We start from the raw sequence: 23592 nt of genomic DNA on the forward strand, positions 1-23592 counted from the left end.
ACCTCACAGGGTGTCTGTTGTGGGGAGGGGAAGGGAAAGGAGTTTGTAAGCCACTCTGAGACACCTTTGGGTAGTGAAGGGCGGGGTATAAATCCAATCTCTTCTTCTCTTCTTCACAGAAGACCACTCAGGCCAATAGCTACCATGGGGCCCAGCCCCCTAGCCATTTTTATGGGCCCTCCCGAAGCCTTGGCTCCCCCTCCCCCGGGCCCAATCCCTCCAGTTGCCTGTCAGCAGCGAGGACAAGGGCAGCAAAAGCAGCAGCAGTGGCCAGGCTGGGCTGAGAGAGTGGTCCAGACAGGCAACAAACATGAGAGGTGCGGGGAGAAGCCTCCATCTCGGGCTTCTACGGGACGCTCTCTGCGTCACCCTCCAGCAGCAAGTAAGCCAGGCAAGGCAAGGGGGCAGGCGGCCACCTTCTCTGGCCCTGGCCAGGCGCGCTCATCTGTGCTCCAGTGCACCAACAAGCCTGCACGCAGCACCTCCGTGGCCAGGCCAGCTGCTGTGAACCTTACCTCTCCTGGCCCCAGGAAGCAGCCAAGGGTGGAGGTCAGGCTGCCCCTGGTCAATGTTCCCTCTAAGCTGCAGAGTCCTGTGAGCAAAAGTTCTCCTTTGTGAGCGACTGGCATTAAAGTTGTGAGCGAGCAATTTGACTACTGCATAAATTAGCTTGCTCTGGAGCCGTCCTTCCTGAGCTAGGACACAAATCTGTGAGCTGGAGGCTAAAAAACTGTGAGCTAGCTCACACTAACTCAGCTTAGAGGGAACACTGCCCCTGGTACTGTGCTGGTGCGGGAGGGGAAACTGGGGATCCACAGGGAAGGAAGGGAGCCGGATGCTCTGCAGGGAAGACCTATCATTGGGGTGGGAGGGAAGCTGCGGCCACTGGGCATTACCCTGTCTGGGTGTGTGTGCAGGGCTGCCTTAGGAGTTCTAAGAAGTTCCACCAATTAAATCAAAGGCCCCCTCCCCCCAAAATCCCTAGCTACGGGGCTGCCACTCGATGAACAACAGTTACAGGTACGTACTATCCTGTTTTCATCATCGTGGATTCTGTGCAGTCCCGTATTGGGAGATCAGCAGGCTCACTGAGTGAAGGAGGTGGGTGTGAAGCTCTCAAAGGAAGAGACCATGGAGGACCACCTTCCCAACAGTTGTCTACCGTCCCACATGGACCTTCACCCAGGACTGCCTTATAAAGAAGCAGGAAGCTCTCTACAAGTGTCCCAACCGAAATACACACAGGAACATGGCAAAGAAAGACAGTACAAAAGAGTGCTGTTTTTCTTTGCCACATTCCTGCATGTATTTCTCTCTGCAAGAGAGCCATTATACATAAAGTGGCATTGAACAGTCGTGCACTCAAGACAGCATGTTATAGCCTCTACCAACCCACAAGGATGAGTTGTGTGAGGATGCTGACCATGTGCAACATGAGGAATGAGAGACAATCCCTGGTAGGGGATCCTGGCCAGGACATCACCTTGTAAAACCTCATGAACGGAAGGGGAATAGGCTGGAACTCACAATGGCCTCATTCCACAGTTGGAAGTGCTGCATATTTTAAAACCCTATTCTGAATGAAGCACTAGGGAAGTGCAAAAAATTCAAACGAGGGGTTACACCTCTGTTTTGTAACATCTTCAGAAATCCAATAAGGAAGAGGAACGTTCAGAGAGTCTGAGTCACAACCAGTGGCCAAAACATAATCAGCAGCACAGGAAGCAGGGTCCAAATCCTGTTACAGCCTCAGTAGAAGACAGGAAGGCCTGGCGTGATCTAGTCCATGGGGTCGCGAAGAGTCGGACTCAACTGTGCGACTGAACAACAACAAAAAGAGAGTTTTTTTCTACTTAGAGGTAGAAGATATAGTAATGAAGAACTGGTGCTTGCCACTCAGAAAAGTCAGAGGCTACTGCTACAATGCAGGAAAGGAGCTGATCAAACCACCAAAGTTGTCAGCAGATCTGCACCATAAAAATGGAGGAGGTAGAAACAGGAGTGATGTGGATAAGAAAGGGGAGCTGATCAAACCACCAAAGTTGTCAGCGGGAGTGAAAATAAGCAGATCTGCACCATAAAAATGGGGGAGGTAGAAACAGGAGTGATGTGGCCAAAGAAAGGGTGGACAGGATGCACCATAAATGAATCTTCTGCAGCTTGCAGAGCAATCTGCACAGCAAAACAGCCAGAGGGGAAAAAACATAAAAACAGATTACCTTGCCAAGGGATTAGAAGGACATTTCCCAATGACAGGGGTCCCTGTCAGGAAAGAAACAAAAAAGAGAGGGCACAGAATGTCCCTTTGTGGTGCAAGGCCAAATAGCCCAGGTCTCCAGACAGAGTATCAGGGAGTTGGTCTTCATTAGTCAGTGAAAACATAATTACACTGCATTAAAATAAAAGACAAAAAAAGGTATGTCTAGTGCTCTAGGTGAAAGTAGTGGTATGACAAACTAATTTTGCAGAGCACCAGTAGCCAGGGCAAGGGATTAGAAGGACATTTCCCAATGAGAGGGGTCCCTGTCAGGAAAGAAACAAAAAGGAGAGGGCACAGAATGTCCCTTTGTGGTGTAAGGCCAAATACCCCCAGGTCTCCAGACAGAGTATCAGGGAGTTGTTCTCCATTAGTCAGTGAAAACATAATTACACTGTATTCCATGACTATGTAGCGTATCTGCACTAAAATAAAAGACAAAAGAAGGTATGTCTAGTGCTCTAGGTGAAAGTAGTGGTATGACAAACTACTTTTGCAGAGCACCAGTAGCCAGGGGTCATTTCCTGCAGGAGCACACAAGAGCGGAACTCCGGCAGTAAAGAGCCCAGGGGATGGGCACAGGCAACAAGCCCCACCCTCTGCTCCCAGCAGCCCTCAGTCAGAGCAAGAAGCAGCCAGGTAAGTTGCAGCACTCCCCCCGGCCCCCCGGTGCAAAACAGTCCAGTGTCACCTTTAAGACCAAGTTTTATTCAGGTACAAGCTCTCCCTCCTCTGCGAGGACAGATCTGCACATTCCCCCCCCCCCAATAGCTAGCAATCCAAAAGAGTCCAGTGGAGCCTGAGCGGTGGGTGTTGCCTTCTGACACACTTCCGGTGATGTCAGGGGGTGTGACATATGCAAATAAGTTATGCTAATGAGTTATGCTAATGAGCTCCTGAACCTCTTTTTCTATGAAATGACCTCTGCCAGTAGCCACTGGGAAACACATGCCCACAGCTGAGTCTCCACACTACAGGGAAGGAGACATCTGAGATGACACTAACTTCCAGAGGCTCAGGGGCAAAAGAAGTGCTCTGAGAAAAATGCAGTCCTGAGATCACAAGGATGGTGCACATTGGGTTTGTCTCAGAAAGAAAGAAAAACAAAGCTGGGCATCCTTGAAGGGAGACATACACCCCAAAAATACAAATTCTATTATGGAGTCAGAAATAGATAGGTAAAAATGCCAGAAAATGTAGCAGTGGAAGCCAAGAAAGCTAACAATCTTAATAAAATAAGGACTGACTAAAGACTAAGAAAGGCAAAGGGAAAGTCAATCGGTAAGATAAAAACGGTTGCCCTGGAAAGGATCAACCACCCATCAAAAGAGCAGGGGGGGAAATATAGCAGCCTCACACGGGCCACCTTAATCGCTGTGCCTTTTGTAAAACAGCCAAGGCACAATCCCAAACAAGGGAGAATGTTGGAATTCTACCACTGGGTATGGAGTTTATCTTACTCCTTAACTGGGACTCAGATGCCTTACAACATGTTATACTTTTCCATTCCATCCTCTCCAGAACCCTGTGAGGCAGGTCAGGTTGAGAGAATGTGACGGCCCATGGTCACAAGCAAGTTTTCAGACAAAATGGCATTTGAACCTGGGTCTCCCAGACCCCAGCCCAGTACTCCAACCACTATACCACATTGGCTTTTGCTACAAATGGTGTCACAGAAGAGTGACTCAAGAGACCGTCTGAGCCCAGTTGAAATAAGAGCTCTCTCCCAGAAACAGCAGTGAGATTCAGGACCCTGGGAGAGTCAGTGCCAGTCCCTGGTAGGAAGGAGGGAGTGGGGGGATACATGAAACTGATACAGGGAAATTGTCTATTAAAAGATTGGGCTTAGAGATGCAGGTTTATCATTGTTATTGAAAACAGTAGCAGGTAAGGAGATCCCCAAATCACTGATGGTTCCAAACTGAGAGGAGAGGGGAACTGCTCAGGCTTGCCTCCAAAAAGCATACTTGTTGATCGCTTCTGAGTTCCCCATGGAGATGTCAACAGCAAGCCTTGCCTATGCTTGAAACAGCACCTGTGCTGAAAACCCCTTAGGATAAAGTTTCAGTGGTGGACTGAGGCTGCTGTGTCACTATGTTTAGGAAATGGGGCAATCATTGGGACTGTAGGCAGGCAAGCTAGCCATGGAAAAGGTTCTTTAAAGCTAAAAAGCCACTAGAGGGTGCCCTCCACCCCTCCCAAGGCCACAGGAAGCCATTTTCCTGCTGAAAATGTCACATGGTCTCAGGGGGAGGGCACCCATTCCCCTCAGTTCTACGTGAGCTGCTGTGAGTAATCCCACTAGAAAGAAATAAAGAGAACACACAATAGGGTAGGAGGGAGGGAATGTGGGCCTGCACAGAAGACAACAACTCGATGAACGACAGTGACAGTTAAGTGCAACCTGTTTTCATCTTTGGTCTTCTGTGCAGTCCTGCATTGGGATTTTACCAAGCTATGTAATGGGAGGTGGGGTGAAGTTCTCAACTGAACAATCAATGGCACAAAGCTTGAAGAACAGCCTCCCCCACATCAGCCTCCTCTCCTTGCTTGCAGATCAATATGTCTGTGGACAATCATATAGCTGACTTGTAGACATCCAGGAGCAGCAAGCCTCCGCGAAAAATAGTTGAAGACGGATGTGCCCACATAGAGTGGGTGTGGATAAGAAGAGGGAAGGTCTCACCTGAATTCTGATAACACAGCTTTATTGCTGTCACAATCCATCTAGACAGGGATTGAAAGGAAACTGACTTTCCCTTGTTGTGTCCCGTATATGAAAACAAACAGATTCACACAATTCCTGAAAGGCTGTGTTCTCTTTAAGTAGAATAACTAAGCCCACCTCATGACAAGGGTTCTGCTGGTGAGGACAGACTGTGTGTGGGAGGGGACAGGTAAAACAGTATCCCAGAGTATGTGAAAATTCAACACAATCTTAGGTATAAACTCTAACTCAGACTAAGGACTACATGTTCTGGAAAGGTTTTCAGGAATGGGGAGTCAACACGCAGAGCAGCCAGTCTGCTCACCATCCAAATGGAAGTTATGACCACAAGAAACCAAACTTTAATAGACCGTAATTCTAAAGGACATGTTACCAAAGGTTCAAAGGCCTTCAATGTAAGTTGTGAAAGCACTAAGAGCACTGTGGAACCAGGGTAGGGTGTGTGTGTGGGGGGTACATATTTACCAGGCCTTTGAGGAATTGTTTGCAGAGCCTATATGAGAATGCCAGAGTGTTATCCACAGGGTTGTGGTAAGCCGATATGGTGCCCAATTCACCTTTATTGAAGAGGGTTCTAGCCCTTGTACTTTCAGGGAATAAGGGTACTCCAAAATTACAGAAACTGAGCATGAATACGGTGATGAATACGGTTGCAGCCATGCTAAAAACTGCCTTTTGTGTATTCAAAAGGATTTCCTGGACTTGTTTTGGAAGGGTCAGTCGTCCACTAGTTACAACACCATAATGCGTAGGTGCCGTGCATTGTGGTGTGGTAACTGACCATTCCTCAATAGATCAGGAACATTCAGGAGGTGAATGAAATTTCCCTTCAATCTCCTGAGCAGAGGGGCGAACCAAACTTTCTGAGGCCAAAACGGGGCCACTAAGATGGTAAAGATAGTGGAGAGAATGCATTAAAAAGAGTGCCTGTCCAAACGAATTGGAAAAATGTCCCATATTGAAAGGGGGTTGCTGCCTGCCATAGAGCAGAAGATCTAACCTTTGGTGAAAAGGTCCACTGTAGGGATACCCCATCTATTGAATATAGGGTGAATATATTGGTTTGCGAGACACTACTCATGATTTGAGGAATAAACCCTGCTGAGGGTATCGGCTTATAGGTTGTTCTCCCGAGCAATATGAATGGCCTGCAAAGAAATGCACTGCTTCAAGGCCCAATGCCATGTCTCTGCCACTTCCTTGTTTAGCTTCCTGGGTCCTGTGCTTCTCTGTCTGTTGATATAGAACACTGTGGACATATTTTCTGTTTGCACTAAGACCCCTTTCCCCCCGACAATCTCTGAGAAAGAGATAAGAGCATACTTAATTGCTCACAGTCCAAGTACATGGGACAGCCATCTTCTTTTTTTTAAGACAACGGCTAAGGAAAGGAAGCAAGATCTTCTCACTTTCAGGCAGAATAAACTAAATTTTCAGTAGAAAAGACAACAAAGGTAAGCAGAGAGAGCAAATAGAATCTACTCCAACAGTGGCGAAGAAGGAACTGAGGGGAATGGGTGCCCTCTCCCCAAGACCACATGACCCTTCCAGTGGAAAAATGGCCTCTTGTGGCCTTGGGAGAGATAGAGGGCACCCTGTAGTGAATTTTTAGCTTTAAAGAACCTTTTCTGCAGCTGGCCTGACTGACTGCAGTCCCAATGGGGGGACTGCACAGAAGACTGAAGATGAACTAGGCATTAGCAAGAGGGCTTGAAGCTGAGATCAACTGAGGCAGTCCCAATAGAGTGAGTGGTAAAATAAAACACAGCAGGACTTAAGCATAAGTACAGGGCCGGCTCACTCACTAGGTGAAATAGGCACTCGCCTAGAGCGCGCCAGCCCTTAGGGGCGCCAAACTGGCACACACACCCCGCTGTCCTAGTTCAGCTGCAAACACTACTGAGTTTTAAACATGTTATGATCTTTCTGATGATACCAACACCAATTCCACCAAAGAACTTAGCCCTCTGGGCACAGAAGGGTCACTCAGCTGAGTGAAAGAAGAATCTAAGTAGGGGGCTATTACATAAGGACACTCAAGTTGCAACTGACTTATGGCAACCCCAGCAAGGAACTGTCAAGGCAAGTGAGAAGCAGAGGTTGTTTGTGACTGTGAGTGCCTTTCTTTGCAGAGTCTTCCTTGGTGGAAGCCAGATGTGCAAAGCAGGCAAAGTTACAAAAGGAAAAGTGAGTGTTAAGAGCGTGGGTGCCAGGGGAATGGGAGGTCTGGGGTACAGATCCAATTAACAGGTCGGAGCCATGGTGGGCGCACGGGGGGGGGCAGAAGGGATCCTCGCCTAGGGTGCAAAATAAGCTGGGGTCGGCCCTGCATAAGTAGTCTGTTGTCTCCCAACACTACTAACAACAAAACAGGAAATTCCACCCACTTCAGCAACTCTCCAAAACTACAGGGGCTGAAGAGGTCCAAACAACCCTAACTAAAGGGCACACTACCCTTCTGACACAAAACACCTTTCAGAAAGAGCCACTGAGAACTGCAAGGCTTTGTTAACCCATGCCTTCAAGGATTTCACCTTCAGCCAGGAAATGGTTCCTTCAGTCAGGTCTTTAAAATAGGCTCCCATCAGGCCACACCTCCAGGCTTCAGGTCCAATCCAACTGAAGGCAGAGAGGGGGAAGGCAGTGTCTGCCAGGCCACACCTCCAAGCTTCTTTCCTCTAGAACCAGGAGAAAGGAGGGGGGAGGGAATCCTTCAGTCAGGCAGTCTCTGCAGGCCACACCTCCAGGCTAACAGATTGAATAAGAGATAGGGAGGGGAAGAGATTCCTTCAGGCAGGCAGGATGCAGCCAAAACTTTAGAGAAGAGCTGTTCTGAATCAGAGGCTCTGCTAGGCAACACTTCCAGAATTCTCCCCTCAGAGCAGACAAAGCCAAGGAAGGAGAATGTGCTGGTGCACAGGCTGGGCACAGCCAAAGCCTCTGAAAAGATCCATTGAATCCGAGGCTCTGTCACAGCACACCTCACAAGGGAGGGGGAAAGGTGCCTTTACTCAGGCTGGTGCACAGCTAAAGCCCTTGAAAAAGAACTCTTTTGAGTCCAGCTGTATCAAATCATGCCTTCAGGGGAAACTGGTGACAGAAAGAGCAGGCAGCTCTTTTGTGTGAACCCCTAGGCAGATAAGGAACCAAGAATGGCTGTTTAACAGCACCTTTCTAAAGCGACAGTTGGCCCAATTCTGAGGAGGCCCCTTTGGAGCCAGAGTGGAAATACAAAAATGTTGTAGTTTATCCTTCAGTGGAATGAGTATTGATGTCAAAAAGAAAAGTTTTGAGAGAAACAAGTCTCCTCAGACTCAAGAAGTTGAATAAAAAACACAGAATGGAGATCCTCTCTGAGGCAGCAAAAAGAGAACTAAGGGAGTAGCACCCCTCTTCCCAGTCATGTGTTCATTTTGGCAGGGAAATGCCAGGAGTCTACTAGAAAGCTCTGGAAATCGTTTCTGTGGGTGGCCTGCACACACACAGTCCCCAATGTGGGAACATGAGTTGCCCCCCCACAAGTCCTTGTAGGTCCCCCATTTGTAACAGTATAGTCACTATAATGGTTGGTGTCATATTTCTTCATTCGCTCAGGTTCAAAGTCCAGATAACACTTGACATTGCTCTCCAATAATAAATAAATATATAAAACCCTGACTATCTTCAGTTCCTACTTAAGACCAAATACTGTCAATCATATCCAGCCCTCAATTGAGTAAAATCATTTGAAGAATTATGTACAACCTACTGGATCTCTCCTTAGGGACATATGCTTAAATGCTAAAGATTTTCAGGAACTTTACCCAACGAAGCTGGCATATTTTTATGAAACAATGAAAGTGAAACCAGAAAGCTAAGTTACTCGAGTGATGTTCATGCACCTGTTTCAGAAATCTGATAATGGGAGAGTGAGTTGAAACTGTTTCAGTTTCTTGAAGATACAGTAAGTGTTGATGCAAAATTGCATTATTCAGCAAAAAAAAAAGTATGTTTGGAAGAAATCTGCAAGTGCACTAAATACAGGTTCAATGCCATACCGTTCTCCTTTTGAGATTTTTGTGATTATTCTCATAATACAAACATTCAGTTACTGTGTAAGCAATATGCTTGATCATATTTAATTTCATAAATCTCTAACACCTGGATTCAGAATACATTTTGCTCTCTTTGTGTAGTCTAAGTAGATTGTCTACAGCTCTCACAGAGATACGTCCATGAGTGGCTCTTATGAAGAATAGGTCCATGAGTGGCTACTAGACATTGGGATACTAAAGGGAGACAACATATTCAGAGGCAGTAAACCTCTGAGTACAAGGAGGCAGTATCAGAGGAAGGTCTTGGCCTCTATACACTGTTTGTTGGCCCTTTGGCTAAACTAGGGTTGCCATTCCCCTGGCTGCACCAGAGAAACCCCCGATTTTGCGGGCTTCAGCCTGCCACCAGCCAGATGGCCAGCGGGGGAAGCCCCACCCCCAAACAGGCTGAAAAAAACCAAAGAGATTGCCCAAATACCAGAGCATCCCCCATGCAACGTCCTTGGCGCAATGATGTCACTTCCAGGGGATGTCATTGCACCAGAGAACGTCGCGCAATGTCTCTGCCCATCCCCGAAATGACCCCCCAAGTTCCCCACTGCCACCATGGCAAGACATGGCAACCCTTGGCTCAACTGGTTGGCCATTGTGTGAAGCAGCATGCTAGACAAGATGAGCCACTGGTCTGATCCTGCAGAGCTCTTCTTATGCTCCTAATATTTATTTTTAACATAATATTTTTTAATTATTTTAAATATAATCACCATACAATGGCAGTACCTCCAATTAAGGAATGAGTATCTTCCTGATTCCTAATTAAAATGAGAAAGAGTGATGCTGAGACCTCTTTCTATCTATCCCCTTCTCCTCAGTGTGTGAATTGTTTAGAGGGGAAAAGTACAGGCTATCTGGTGCAGGTTTAGAGCACTCACCATCAGCTCCAGTCTCCTTGGTAATCCCAGGACACCATAGGCATTTCTGAGGCCAATAAAATTAAAAACCATTCAGGCAGCAGTAAAAATATCTACTTGCCAACTCACCATTAGCTCCAGTCTCCTTGGTAATCCCAGGACACCATAGGCATTTCTGAGGCCAATAAAATTAAAAACCATTCAGGCAGCAGTAAAAATATCTACTTGCCAACACAGTAGTTCAGAACAATTTTTAGACAGGGCTTTTAGAGTCATGAGAGTTTACGAATTGCCTCTTTCTTTCAAATTGGTTGAGAGTTAGACAAGTTTTTCATCTTCATGTTAGTGCTAGTAGCAGCCTTACAACTTTAGTACACAGCTGAATAATGCATCCAACAACATTGCTGTTTAATGTGTGTAGTGGACTGGCCTCAAAATCCACAAGATCAACCCTCGTTCACAGTAATGACTGAAAGAATTGGTACAGATTTGCTTGCTGGAAGTATGTTTTAAGTGGTAAGCAAAAGCTCCTATTCTCAGAATGACGGAGTCCAGTTTATGTGAATAGCTGTAAATCTGGATAACATGAATGTATCCCCCAGTTTTCAGATTGGGACACACACAACACACAATCGTCAAAGTAGCCTTTGACAGCCATTCTGTTAGTCCATGACCTCGTGTACAAATTATGGGTTGGATCTGGCAGAAAACTTCATGGGCATTAGTAGAGTTCATTGTTCCTCACCTTCAGCCTGCTGTCTGTCTTGACACTTCCCTCTAAGAATCAGGAGGAGCTCACAAGCAAAATGGCACAAGATGGGGCAGATGAATGAGAAATGTGGTTAAGATCACCATTTCTCCCTTCTCTGCTGATGGAAGCAATAAGCAAAATAGCAAGAAAGAGGTTTTTTACTTGATTCTCCATCACTGCTGAAGCACACTGTCTTGCGAGGCTCTTGCCAAGCTCCAAGGACCATCAGGATACACTTAGTATACCGAAGAGATACCCCTGAAGTTACTGTCTCTACATAAACAATTATGTAGCAGGCTCCCTTGGCTGGGCAAAAACTAAAACCCTTCTGCAAGGCAACACATTCCTTAACATGCATACAAAATTGAGTTTTGTATGCGTGTTGACTATAAATTCGGCTACATTTTAGGTCACAGATTTGATCCTTGGGATTCCAAAAGCTGTCTCTTAGTCCCATACATCTGTATACAAAATGGGCATTGCTGGCAAGGGGGGAAGCCTCAGCGTCACCTCCTTCCACATGGCTTTTGACATTACCTTGGCACAAGGAGGAGCTGTATGGCAGTAATAACACAGTTATCCAATACAAAGGCTCAGTAAATGGAGGGTCCCTCCCCCCCCCAAAAAAAAAACACATTAGAATGTCTGATTATCTCAAGCCAGTAACAAACATATGTGTCTACCCTACTTCTCAGATCACCCTGTTTGGCTCTGCTACAGATCCCTTCATCATTTCATGTATGCAAAGTTGGGCCGTGTGATACTAGAGACTTTTAAGCTGTGGCATCACAAACGGTGAACACTTTTCCCAGGAAAGACATCTGATTCTCAATACTGACCGCATTTCATTGGGCAATAAAGATGCCGTTGTTTTAAAAAGACCTCTGAGCCTCTTCAAAAGCCTTGTGGATAGGCACATTTTCCCTTCTCTTGTCTCTGATCACAGTCTAATAATGTATTTGACTGCAGACGTTTTAACCTACTGAAGACTGAGTTCAACTTTATTATCTTAATAAAATAAAAATATAAAATAGGATAACTATTTTGATAAATGAAAGGTGTTTTGTAGCTACAGTACATATCTCCAGCACCAGCTTCATATGCAATCTAAACTGCGTGCTAAAATGAAGAAGGCTGCCCAGGGCCCCTTCCATTGGAGCTCTTTTCTCCTTCTCCAGTCACAGGGACCAGTCCTCCCAACTGAGACTCCTTTCTTCCCCTCTCCCTTCTGGGGGGAATGGAATGTAACTCTCACACATTCCTTTTAGACCCACTGGTGCCAGCAGATCTAAAAGGAGCGTGGAATAGTTGCTGCTCTGCTGCCTCCAGCACTTTCCACTAAGAAATGAGAGATTGTCTAGAAGACCTGCCATGTAGCAGGGCTTCTGGGGGAAAGTGCCTAGAGAAAGAAGCACAGTGCAGCTCCCTTGCACTCTGTTTCTTCTGTGGCCACTAGGCACTGTTCCCACTGGGAAATAGGGATCAACCCAGAATTTCCAGTCAGCAGGTGACCCTCTTTCAGGCTGTGGACCCCACCATGTGCCCAGTCATGACCAGGGGTCATTTCCTGCAGGAGCGCACAGGAGCGGAGCACCGGCAGTAAAGAGCCCAGGGGGCGGGCACATGCAACAAGCCCCACCCCCTGCTCCCAGCAGCCCTCAGTCAGAGCAAGAAGCACCCAGGTAAGTTGCAGAGCCCCCCCCCCCGGTACAAAACAGTCCAGTGGCACCTTTAAGACAAAGTTTTATTCAGGTACAAGCTCTCCTTCCTCTGCAAGGACATATCTGCACACACACACACACCCCGATAGCTAGCAATCCAAAACAATCCAGTGGAGCCTGAGCGGTGGGTGTTGCCTTCTGACACACTTACAGGGATGTCAGGGGGTGTGGCATATGCAAATGGTTTATGCTAATGAGCTCTTGCACCTCTTTTTCTACGAAATGACCCCTGGTCATGACAACCCCTGATGCCAGTTCTGAGGCTCCTCTACCATGTTAAGACTGCTGCTACTTAGGTAGATTCCTCAACTGAGCCAGAGCATAATGACAATCAAATGTATACTGTACAAAAACATTTACATAAGTAGTTTCTGATGTTTAAAATATTGCACCATCATTAACATCACTGAAACTGAAAACGCATTAGTTAGTTCCGTTACCTTTGTTGGCACTGACATTGGAGAAAATACACAAGTAGATAAATAAGTAAAACATAGGCACATATACCAACTGGGGGGGGGGAGGAAAACAACAACACCCCATTCTAAAACAATCTAAAATCCATATAAATAAGTCTCACTTTCCTATCTCCCAAAAACAAATTTTGCATAAAAACACCTTAGGGAAAAAAAGACAGCCACCGAATTTTTTAAAGACTAAAAGACTGTCACTGCTAGCAATCCTTGTCAATTTGAAATCAATGCATTATTATACAGAAACCTCCAACCAAACCAGATGACTAGAAGCCTTTAGTCAAAGGACTGTCCGGTTAGCTCAGATCAGCATACGTATTCAAATGCTCTCCCCATCTACACTGCTTTGCAGTCCTCGTCGCCCCTCTTGCCAGTCCTAATGCTGCACAGACAGACGAAGCCAAAACTGGAATAATTCTCTTGTCAAAGTACAGACTGTACGGATAAAACTTAGCCACCCTGCTTCATAGTCATTTTGTCTAGCTCTCCAGTCTCCTTCTTTCATCTTACATAACATGTAACCATTCCTGATGTTCCTTCTGTGTCAACTGGTTTATCTCAGTTCCCTGGTGGTTCCCCCCCCCCTTCCTGTTTATTCAAATCACCTATCCTACCTTCAGGTTCTACTCTCATAGTGTATTTTATCCTGCACCCTTCCTTCCACTGCATTGCTTCTGGGTTTTCTATTCCTTGGCTTCCCTACATATACTGGGGGCCCTGCACCATCCCCAGTTTGCAATGTGGTATTTTAATCTCAGTGACACGGGACACTTTCCCTTCTTGTACTGAAGCAGGACAGCAAATTGGTTGGTTCCCTGAGCGACTGAATATTCAATGTCAGAAGCTTCTCCACCACTAGCACAATACAGTGCAAATGCCATACTATTTAAACTTAAATCAGGAGGTAATAAATACTATGATGAAGAGAAGACAAAGAAGAGATTGGATTTATACCCTGCCTTTCACTACCCAAAGGTGTCTCAGAGCGGCTTACAAACTCCTCTCCCTTCCCCTCCCCACAACAGACAACCCTGTGAGGTGGGTGGGGCTGAGAGAACTCTGACACAAACTGCTCTTTTTCAAGGACAGCTGTGCCAGAGCTTGTGACTGACCCAAGGTCACATCAGCAGGTGCCAGTGGAGGAGTGGGGAATCGAACCCGGTTCTCCCAGATTAGAGTCAGCACACTTAACCACTACACCAAACTGGCTCTCTGATAAGTGGAGGCACCAGTTAGAAAGAAGAGTTGTACTAAAAAGTTATTTATTCTTATTATTATTTTTAAATTTATACCCCGCCCTTCACTTGGAGTCTCAGAGCGGCTTACAAACTCCTCTCCCTTCCCCTCCCCACAACAGACACCCAGTGAGGTGGTTGGGGCTGAGAGAACTCTGACACAAACTGCTCTTTTCCAAGGACAGCTGTGCCAGAGCTTGTGACTGGCCCAAGGTCACATCAGCAGGTGCCAGTGGAGGCGTGGGGAATCGAACCCGGTTCTCCCAGATTAGAGTCAGCACACTTAACCACTACACCAAACTGGCTCTCTGATAAGTGGAGGCACCAGTTAGAAAGAAGAGTTGTACTAAAAAGTTATTTATTCTTATTATTATTTTTAAATTTATACCCCGCCCTTCACTTGGAGTCTCAGAGCGGCTTACAAACTCCTCTCCCTTCCCCTCCCCACAACAGACACCCAGTGAGGTGGGTGGGGCTGAGAGAACTCTGACACAAACTGCTCTTTTTCAAGGACAGCTGTGCCAGAGCTTGTGACTGGCCCAAGGTCACATCAGCAGGTGCCAGTGGAGGAGTGGGGAATCGAACCCGGTTCTCCCAGATTAGAGTCAGCACACTTAACCACTACACCAAACTGGCTCTCTGATAAGTGGAGGCACCAGTTAGAAAGAAGAGTTGTACTGAAAAGTTCTCCAAAAACTAGTCACTGAAGCTCACGTACCATTCTATGCTGGGTTGAGATAACACTGTTCCAGTCAGCGTCTTGTTGGATTGTAGTGACTAGCGTCGGTAGCTCCTCGGAGTGAGGTTTGTTGTGCAATATGGTGTGCAGAGGCAGATGTGAAGCCACCAGCTCTTCATTGTTGCCTTCTTCTTGTTCCTGTGATGTTAAGTCCTGGGTTGGTGGTTCCTCTCCATCAGCTGCAAATGGAGAGGTGGCCTGCTTGGAAGACATTCTTCTGCAAAACAAGAAGAAGAAAGCAAGGCACGTTTTGTTAATTTTTTTAAAAGACCAAGAGGAAAAAAATCCATTAAAACACACTGTCACTAAATATATTACTTAAACCACAGGCCTGTGCTGGCAGCTCCCCCACAATAGTAGCTCTAAACCAAAATGTGGAGAGGTACACTACCAAAGTGGAGCTGCGGTGGCTCAAGTGGTTAAGACGCTGAACTGCAGGCTGTGGAAGGTCGGTAGTTCAGCAGTTCGAGACCCGGGTGCCGCATGATGGAGTGAGCTCCCGTCTCTAGTTCCTTCCAGCGCCTGCCAACCTAGCAGTTCGAAAGCAAGAAATTGCAAGTAGATAAATAGGGACCACTTCGGTGGGAAGGTAACAGCGTTCCGTGCACCTTGGTGTTTAGTCATGCCGGCCACATGACCACGGAAACGTCTTCGGACAGCGCTGGCTCTTCGGCTTTGAAACGGAGATGAGCACCGCAACCCTAGAGTCGGATTCGACTGGCTTTCGAGCAAGGGAACCTTTACCTTTACCTTTACACTACCAAAAGAAAGAAGTAGTGATTAGTAGTGATCTCATGCAATGGCTAGTCTTTCACTGCTGTATGCATTGATTCTTATTATCTGCATTAATAATATATTACTTTAATTCAGAGTAACTTTAATTCATATGATGTCTTTGACACAAATTTCTGTTGTTGTACACTGACCTTCTTAGTCATGTGTCTTCCATTTACCTGGGATCGACAGGTGCAACTGAATCAGCATGCCTAACACCTTTAATATCCTCTCTCTAGATGTACCCCAGAATAATAAGAGGCCCTGGATTAAGTTTTTAGCATTTACTAACAATTTCCAAGTGAAACAGGTGAGTCCTATATGATTCAAGGCATGCAGTGTCATCACATTTTAATTACCAAATGGTGTCATTTTTCCCAGTCTTACCACGAATGTTATTGACATATATAATTTTTCCTCCTCAGAATCTTCTTCCCAAAGGGTTGTTCCTGTGTTCCCTCATAATTTCAGTAGGCATGCAAGAAATGCCTAGCTGTTTGCACAATTAGTTTGGAAATCTTCTGCTCCCATAGTCAATTAATTATGGAACATTTGACTCTTGCAAAACAAATTTTACAAGTCACCAGCTATGCTGTTCCAAACAAGTCCTATGATTAAAGCATTATTATCTCGTAAGCTATTTTAACTATAGCAAAGTACTAAAATTGTCCTATGTAGCCATGTAAAGCTAAGTAGAATGAATGAATGAATGAATGAATGAATGAATGAATGAATGAATGAATGAACTTGTAACTTCTGTAAGGCTTAACTACTGTTCTGCAGTTTCCATTTTATATTGTGCATATATTACAAGGTGCACATAACTTGGAAGAATAAAGCTAAAGGTACATAATCAATTATAAAGAAAGATTGTTTTTAGGATAGTTTTTTACAATTTCAAATAGCAATATTTCATCACCTTTCACAGTATGTTCTGCAGAAGCATTCACATACCAATATTTTTCATTTTGGCTGAGATGTAAAATGATTTCAACTCAAAATGCAAAATTCTATTTCATATGAAAAACAATAATCCCTTTTTAAAACTGTAGTAGTAAATGAGAATATATTATTGGAGACAGATCACCTTAAAACAAACAGAATATCTTTATGCTAAAACTCCAATAACTAAAGAATAAGACTTCCACCTTAATTACTATTTAATAATAATTGATTTCATATAATTTCCTTAAAAATGCACAAATCAGTTAACAGAGGAAACCACACGAGCATTTTTCAAATTAGCAAATCATTAACTCAGTAGTACTGTTTCTATAGACAAATAATTACTGATTAAAGAGCCTGGAAATCTGAGACTAACAGTTAAATTTACAGATCTGACACATGCTTTCATGAATATTACAGTGAAGGAAATATCAAGTGTAAAGAAAAATAATTAAGTTAATTCCAATTTAAACAGTAGTTTTTAATGTAGCAGTCCATGGTTCACATAGGATTTAACAGCTAATGCTAAATTTCTCACAATTAATGAGAAGACACAGATTTAGCATCCTACTGAAAAAAAATAAGATAGGTTCAGTTAATCTAATTATACACAGTTCTAAATAAGTGTACTACAGGCCTTTGGAGTAACCTGAAAAAAATATTAAAATGCTGATACCTATTTAGTTTTTAAAAATTACAAATAATGGTAATACTGACTTAATATTTTCTTGGAGAGTACTAACTGCTGAAATTTACTAGAATCAGCTTGCTGTAGACCTGACTACAGCCCCCATATACTTCACTATGGCCAGATCAACAGTGACAGTCACACAACAGTCCAGTCCTAACTTGCAACTGCTGTGACACTGCAACTTTGCCATTACCCGGTGGGTGGGGGTATACATTTAAATAAATAAAATAAATTGTGTTGCAACTGCAGGATTCTGGCCAGCAAAAGTATAAACTAGCACAAGTATTTGGATCATACGGAGGGCAGTACTTAATGCCTTACTTTAAACTTGTAGATACACTATTGCAATGAGAGTGTAATACAATTGTGCACAAATCTCTAGTAATTTAAGGCAGTGGTACACTTAAAACAGTACTTGGGAAGAAAATTCTATTCACTTGAGCATTAGGAGGCATCTTCCAATTACAAACAGGACTGAATTCTTCCAGAAGGAATAAGCTCTGGCTGCTTTTCTCAGTTTAAATTAATCATGACACAAACCCAGAAATGAAAACGTCTCTTAAGAATAATTCCAACTACAAACTGCACCAATGAATAACAGTGCACAATCCTAATTAAATGCAACTGTGCAGCTGTGAAAATAGGTTAAATCTGTCCAAAGCTATGAGATGGCTTTTAAAGGCTGGTTTGTTAGGGAGTGTTTTCCTAAGAAAGGCTGGGCCTTCGGTCTTAATCAGCCAATAAATTATTTCCTGCAATTACATTAAATAGAAAATTATCTTCAAATTGGGAATGTTAATTGAAAATCAAAATTCAGAGTGAAGTTTAGAAATTACATGCTGAATATAATTAGTGTGGAAAGACTTCACCTCAATTTCATCAACAGGCTTTTGGTAATTCCTCAAGTGACCATTCTGAAAAGCTACTCCGTTAAGAGCTCAATAAAGTGGAAACACCTTTTTCTTTTTAAATGTAAACCATTTCATACAAGTTTACACATATGCTCCAGTGTTCACACCCGTGAACAAACATCCAATGCCCACAGAAAAATATGCCTGATACAACACAGTATCTATTTGACATACATTAACAGTAAATAGTAAATAATGGGGGGGGTTTACCTTCATTATTACTGAATTTAGTTTTTCTAACTAAACATATTTGCATGGGTCCAATTCAATGCATTTATACTGCCCACCTTCTTTCTTTAAAACTAGTTTTGCACAGAAGAAAACAAATACAACTTTTAATGAGATACTCCTACATTCTTCTGAGGAGCATCAGCTTAAAAAAACTGCTGTGGCTGCGGCTGCGGCTGCAGAACCACAATTCAATAGACTTCTGAGAAAGGCCCATTTCAATGAATGAAGGTTGCAGTGCCTGGGGAACCCTTTGAATTCAGGGAGAACAGAGAGGCAGTATCATTCTTCTCACACATACACACGTTTCAGCCCACACGTGATTTTATACACTGAGGGACTATTGTCATAAACAGTTACCATGTTCAAGAGATGCATGCCCAAAGCACAAGTATCTTTCTTTTAATAAAAAGGCAGGTGACTGACCTGTACTGAAAAGCTGCCCTATTGGATATAGAAAAGTAAGCCATCATTACCAGTGCTCTTAAAATATATCAGCTTCTTTTGCAGTTTAGCTGTGAATATGGTCAAGACAAGATCATTGGACTTCCATCAATCAAGAGACCCGGCTGAAATCTCTGTGCCCCAGCTACTGAAATCTAAAAACGGCACTCCTGCCCTGGATTATACAAAGAATGTGCTAAGCTTTGTGTGTGCTCATTGATGGCCTTAGATATTTTTGCACCTCAAGCAAGAAGTCAAAATGACAACAACGCTGTTGCTATTTTCAACTAGAGTCTGCTTCTTAAAAAACAACAACAGAGAGAAGGAGAGCATGTGACAGAAGGAGACAGACAGAGACCAGGAAAAGGTTTCCATGAAGTGTTTACAAGAGACTGCTCCATATAGGCTTGTGTTTGGTCAGTCCAAAAACCAGCAGGGGCGATTTCTCACTAGAGCTGCCTTACAGCACAGCGCCGTTTGCCCCAACACAAACGTGTCAATTTCACACCCGAAGCTGCGGGGCTGCATTTGACTCGGGGCTTCGCCCGATTTCCTCCGCAGTTTCATGATCCTCAAAAACCAGAATCACGAAACTGCGGAGGAAATCGGGCGAAGCCCCGAGTCAAAATGCAGCCCCGGAGCTTCGGGTGTGAAATTGACATGTTTATGTTGGGGCAAAAGGCACTGTGCTGCGAGGCAGCTCTAGTGAGAAATCACCCCAGGTAGTTTAGTGAGCATAAATATTGGCGCTTGAAGGACATACTAAAGGCTGATCATTGGTTTACAGAACTTACATGATCTCAAAGTGTTTATCAGCATTCCTCTCATATTTTCAATTATTTGCATACCACTTATATTATAAAAGTGCTTTGACTTTCTGCCATTTTCAAGTTTACCTACTATTTTTGTGTGTGTAACAAATTTATAAGTGAAATCAGTCCTCTGCTTGGGGTTATCTTTAAAAAAAAAAAAAAGAATTCCATGCCACTTATAACCCCTGAAAACAGGGATTTATAATGGAAGTGCTGACACAACCTCGACTAAAGCAGCGCAAATGGTGCTGCTATAATACACAAAATCAAGTTCTATTATTCTAAACTCTTCTCACTTGTGGGGTTTTTCTTTTACTGTGCTCCCAGACAAACTGCTGAAGCATGAAAAATTTAAATGCAATCAAATGGATCCAATTCCACTTTCCTAGAACAAGTGTGTACAGTGGTACAGTAGTAAAAAGAGAAACATTCAATTTGTTTGATGCTTTTTTTTAGGGGGGGGGAAATCTGTTGATGACATTGTGCAACAGGAGTTAAAAGATGAGGTAATCACACTCACTACATTGTATATTGACTCCACAGCCCTAGCAAAGGGTAAAGCATACAATGCTAGACAACCCATTCAGTGAAATGAAGGAGGGAAAGAATTTGAGGGGGGGTACAAGGTCATTGCTATAATAAATTGAATAACATCATGATAGAGTTAGATGAACTGAAAACTTTAATCTGAAATCAATTCCATATTTTGACTTTGAGATCAGATCCTACAGAAGTCCCCCCCCCTCTTCGGATTGTAAATTGCCAAAAAGGAGAGCAAGTAAATTCCCAAACATCAATGAAGTTAAAATCATCAAATCAACTTAATTTGTCATACACAGAAATTAAAATTAAGCTAATGGGTTTTACTTTGCCCAGATGTTCTTTTTAGAGTTGTGTACACACTAAATTCATAAGTAGAGGATTTCTACATTTAGAATGATTTGCTCCTCTTCTTGTGAAAGCTGTTGAACCAAATAAAGATCACAGGCTTACCAAAAAGTAATGCCTGCTTGCAGTCCCTTTTGTAAGGAGCAGATGCTGATAGAAACTTTTTGCCTAAATGGCCAAGAGTTCTCCAAGCCATTAAAAGGTGATCATTCAGAATTCCTTGAGGGTATTTGGAATTCTCTCAAAGTGAGGGAAAATCAACCATATGGTACTCCATAACACATCTGCATGAATAAGCTCAGACAAAGGACATTTCATACTGCCAATAGCTGCATTGTGTTCAGAAAATATCATTACTCTTGTACTTGTGGTTCCAGGTCGTATTCGGGATGGGGAGGCTTGGCCAGCCTTACATGGCCCCGCTCAAATGACCACTCACACACAGTTTCTTTGGAAATTAGGTGAATAAAATTGGCCACAACTTTATTGATTACAGCTTTTATAGGCATTGGCACAGCATGGGTCCACCGGATCCGACCCGTCGGCTGACCCTTCTCCCAGCCGAGGTATCCGTTACCCAGCCAGCCGGCATCGGTAGAGCCTGCAGGATGGCAAGTTGTTGGGGTTCACCTGGACGCCTGCCTCTGTGTGAACTCCCCTGCCACCTGGCGGTGAGGGCCATCGCTGGTAGTCTCTGGGCTTGCCTGTTCCCTTCAGCCCTCATGCCAAGACCCTTACAGGGGTCCCCAGATTCGGAAAATGGCACACAGGCCGATTTCCGCCAAACGGATCCGGCCCCATGCTGTCACCGCCAAGAGTTGTGAACTAAGTATCGAAACTAACAATACACAACCAAAGCTGACCCGCAACCCCTTTTACAATAACCCCCCTGCTGTGTCCTTCCCCTTACACAGGCCTAAAAACAGGGAGGGATGGGTGGGCAAGCAGCTCCCTCACGGTTAGAATGGGGTGAGGACGGCGGGTGGCCTGGGTCACGTAGACCCCAGGCCTCTCCCTCCGGACACCCCGCTGCCCAGCTATTGGCCCAGGGAGGGCGGGGAGGTGCCTATCTTCCCGCCATACGCCTGGCCCCACCCTCCCTGAGCCGGCGACTGGCCGGCCTCCTCCATCCTCGCCTGGCGGCCCCGCAAATGGCGGGCCTCACCTACCGGGGCCCTTTCTGCTTCTTGGGCATTTACTGCTTCCTTTGGAAAGTTCACAGTACTTCAAAGCCTGGTTCTGAACGGCCCTGCAAAGTGATTTTTGGCTATACACTGATTTGAGAGAGTTATGTCTGCTGAAGTGCAATCTAACACTATCCCACCATGAAGCCCCTTCTCAGGTACCTTTATCCAATTGTCTCTCTAGTCTATGCCTCTCAGAATCAAAGAGCCATACTGTGGAACTGGCCAGTAATTCCAGGCAATATTTACTCCCTCAGTCTCACCTGGCTGACTAGTAGCCGCCAAGTCTGTACATCCTTGTTATTCCTACACCGTCATTCTATTTCATGTTCTCATTCTATTTTTTTTCCCATCCCAGATCTCTGTAGCTAATTTTGTGACCCAAATCCTCACTCTTGCTTCCAGACCTGGTTTTTCAACCCATGCATTTCCTTTTGAAAACTACAGATTCAGTGGTACCAAAAGTGCTGGTAGTCCAAGACCTCAGCTCAGAGACTCAGCAGAGGGCCCACAAAAGCAGGCTGCAGCTCTGCATTTAAAGTATCAATTACCATCTAAAGGGGAGTCCCCCCAAAATATTCTCTAAAGTCTAAAATTACCTGGCTATGCACCATTGTATATATACGAAGTATTGCCTAATCTGCTGATGAATAATATTTGCCTTCTTAGATATCCTGCACTATCAGAGCTACCTAACCCCAGATTAGGGTTGCCAATTCTAGTTTGGGAATTTCCTAGACATATGCAGGTGGTGCTTGGGGGGGGGCAGAGTTTAGTGTGGTAAGGGAGCTAAGCAGGGATATGATATCACTCTAGGATTTCTGTTTCTCCTGCAACCTATGGTATACCACAGCTTTAGACCTCCGAGCCTGCCATTTCCCACAGGGCAACTGATCTCTGTAGTCTGAAGAGCAGTTGTGACTCTGGGAGAACTGCCCCTATCTGGAGATTTGTACCCTATCCCAAACCGGCCCCTGGTATGAACAACTCGTTGGGCCTGAGCCTGTTAATGTTCCTGGTGTAGGACTTGCCACCTCCAAGTAGAGCCTGTATTTCTCCTGGAATTTAGACTGATCTCCAGATTACAGAAATCAGATCCCTTTTAGAAAATGGCAACCTCAGAGGGAAGAAGAAGAAGAAGAAGAAGAAGAAGAAGAAGAAGAAGAAGAAGAAGAAGAAGAAGAAGAAGAAGAAGAAGAAGAAGAAGAAGAAGAAGATGGGTGGGGCTGAGAGCACTCTGACACAAACTGCTCTTTTTTAAGGACAGCTGTGCCAGAGCTTGTGACTGACCCAAGGTCACATCAGCAGGTGCAAGTGGAGGAGTGGGGAATCAAACCCGGTTCTCCCAGATTAGAGTCCGCACACTTAACCACTACACCAAACTGGATAGATTCTATGGCTCCACATCCCCGCTTATCTCCCTCCTCTCTCCAAATTCCACCCTTCCCTGGCTCTGCCCCCAAATCTCCAGGAATTTCCCAAGCCTCATTGGGCAACCCTAGACTGGTCACTCCTCTTGTTGTACATGATCCCTCTATGAAGAGACTAATCTTACAAATGCCACCTATACTAAACCTGACTATAGTCAGTAAGGGACTCAAACCTTGCCTATATTTGCAGCTGACTGACTAATTACTCCAGAGATGATAGAATAATAATAAATAATAATAATAATCTTTCAACACATCAACAAGCCCTTGGTGGACATCGTAAATCAATCACTAACTCAGGGGACCTTTCAACAGACCTTAAGAGTTATACTAGCAGATAAATACCCTCTCTGTACAGAGCCAGTTTGGTGTAGTGGTTAAGTGCGCGGACTCTAATCTGGGAGAACCGGGTTTGATTCCCCACTCCTCCACTTGC

General features: G+C 44.6%; 1 protein-coding gene across 8 annotated transcripts in view; it reads right to left on the reverse strand.

Moving 5' to 3' along the window:
* The window catches only part of SOX6 (SRY-box 6), a 678959-nt gene that overhangs the window by 389476 nt on the left and 265891 nt on the right, over positions 1 to 23592 (reverse strand). For all 8 annotated transcript variants that reach the window (XM_015422310.1, XM_015422307.1, XM_015422305.1 and 5 more), the window contains one exon: positions 14829 to 15066. In XM_015422310.1, coding sequence (XP_015277796.1) covers positions 14829 to 15062 — 234 coding nt within the window. In that variant the 5' untranslated portion in view covers positions 15063 to 15066. The remainder of the gene's footprint in view (positions 1 to 14828; positions 15067 to 23592) is intronic.

This window comes from Gekko japonicus, unplaced genomic scaffold, assembly GCF_001447785.1.
Source record: "Gekko japonicus isolate JY-2015 unplaced genomic scaffold, Gekko_japonicus_V1.1 scaffold693, whole genome shotgun sequence".
In the NCBI taxonomy this organism is placed as follows: domain Eukaryota; kingdom Metazoa; phylum Chordata; class Lepidosauria; order Squamata; family Gekkonidae; genus Gekko; species Gekko japonicus.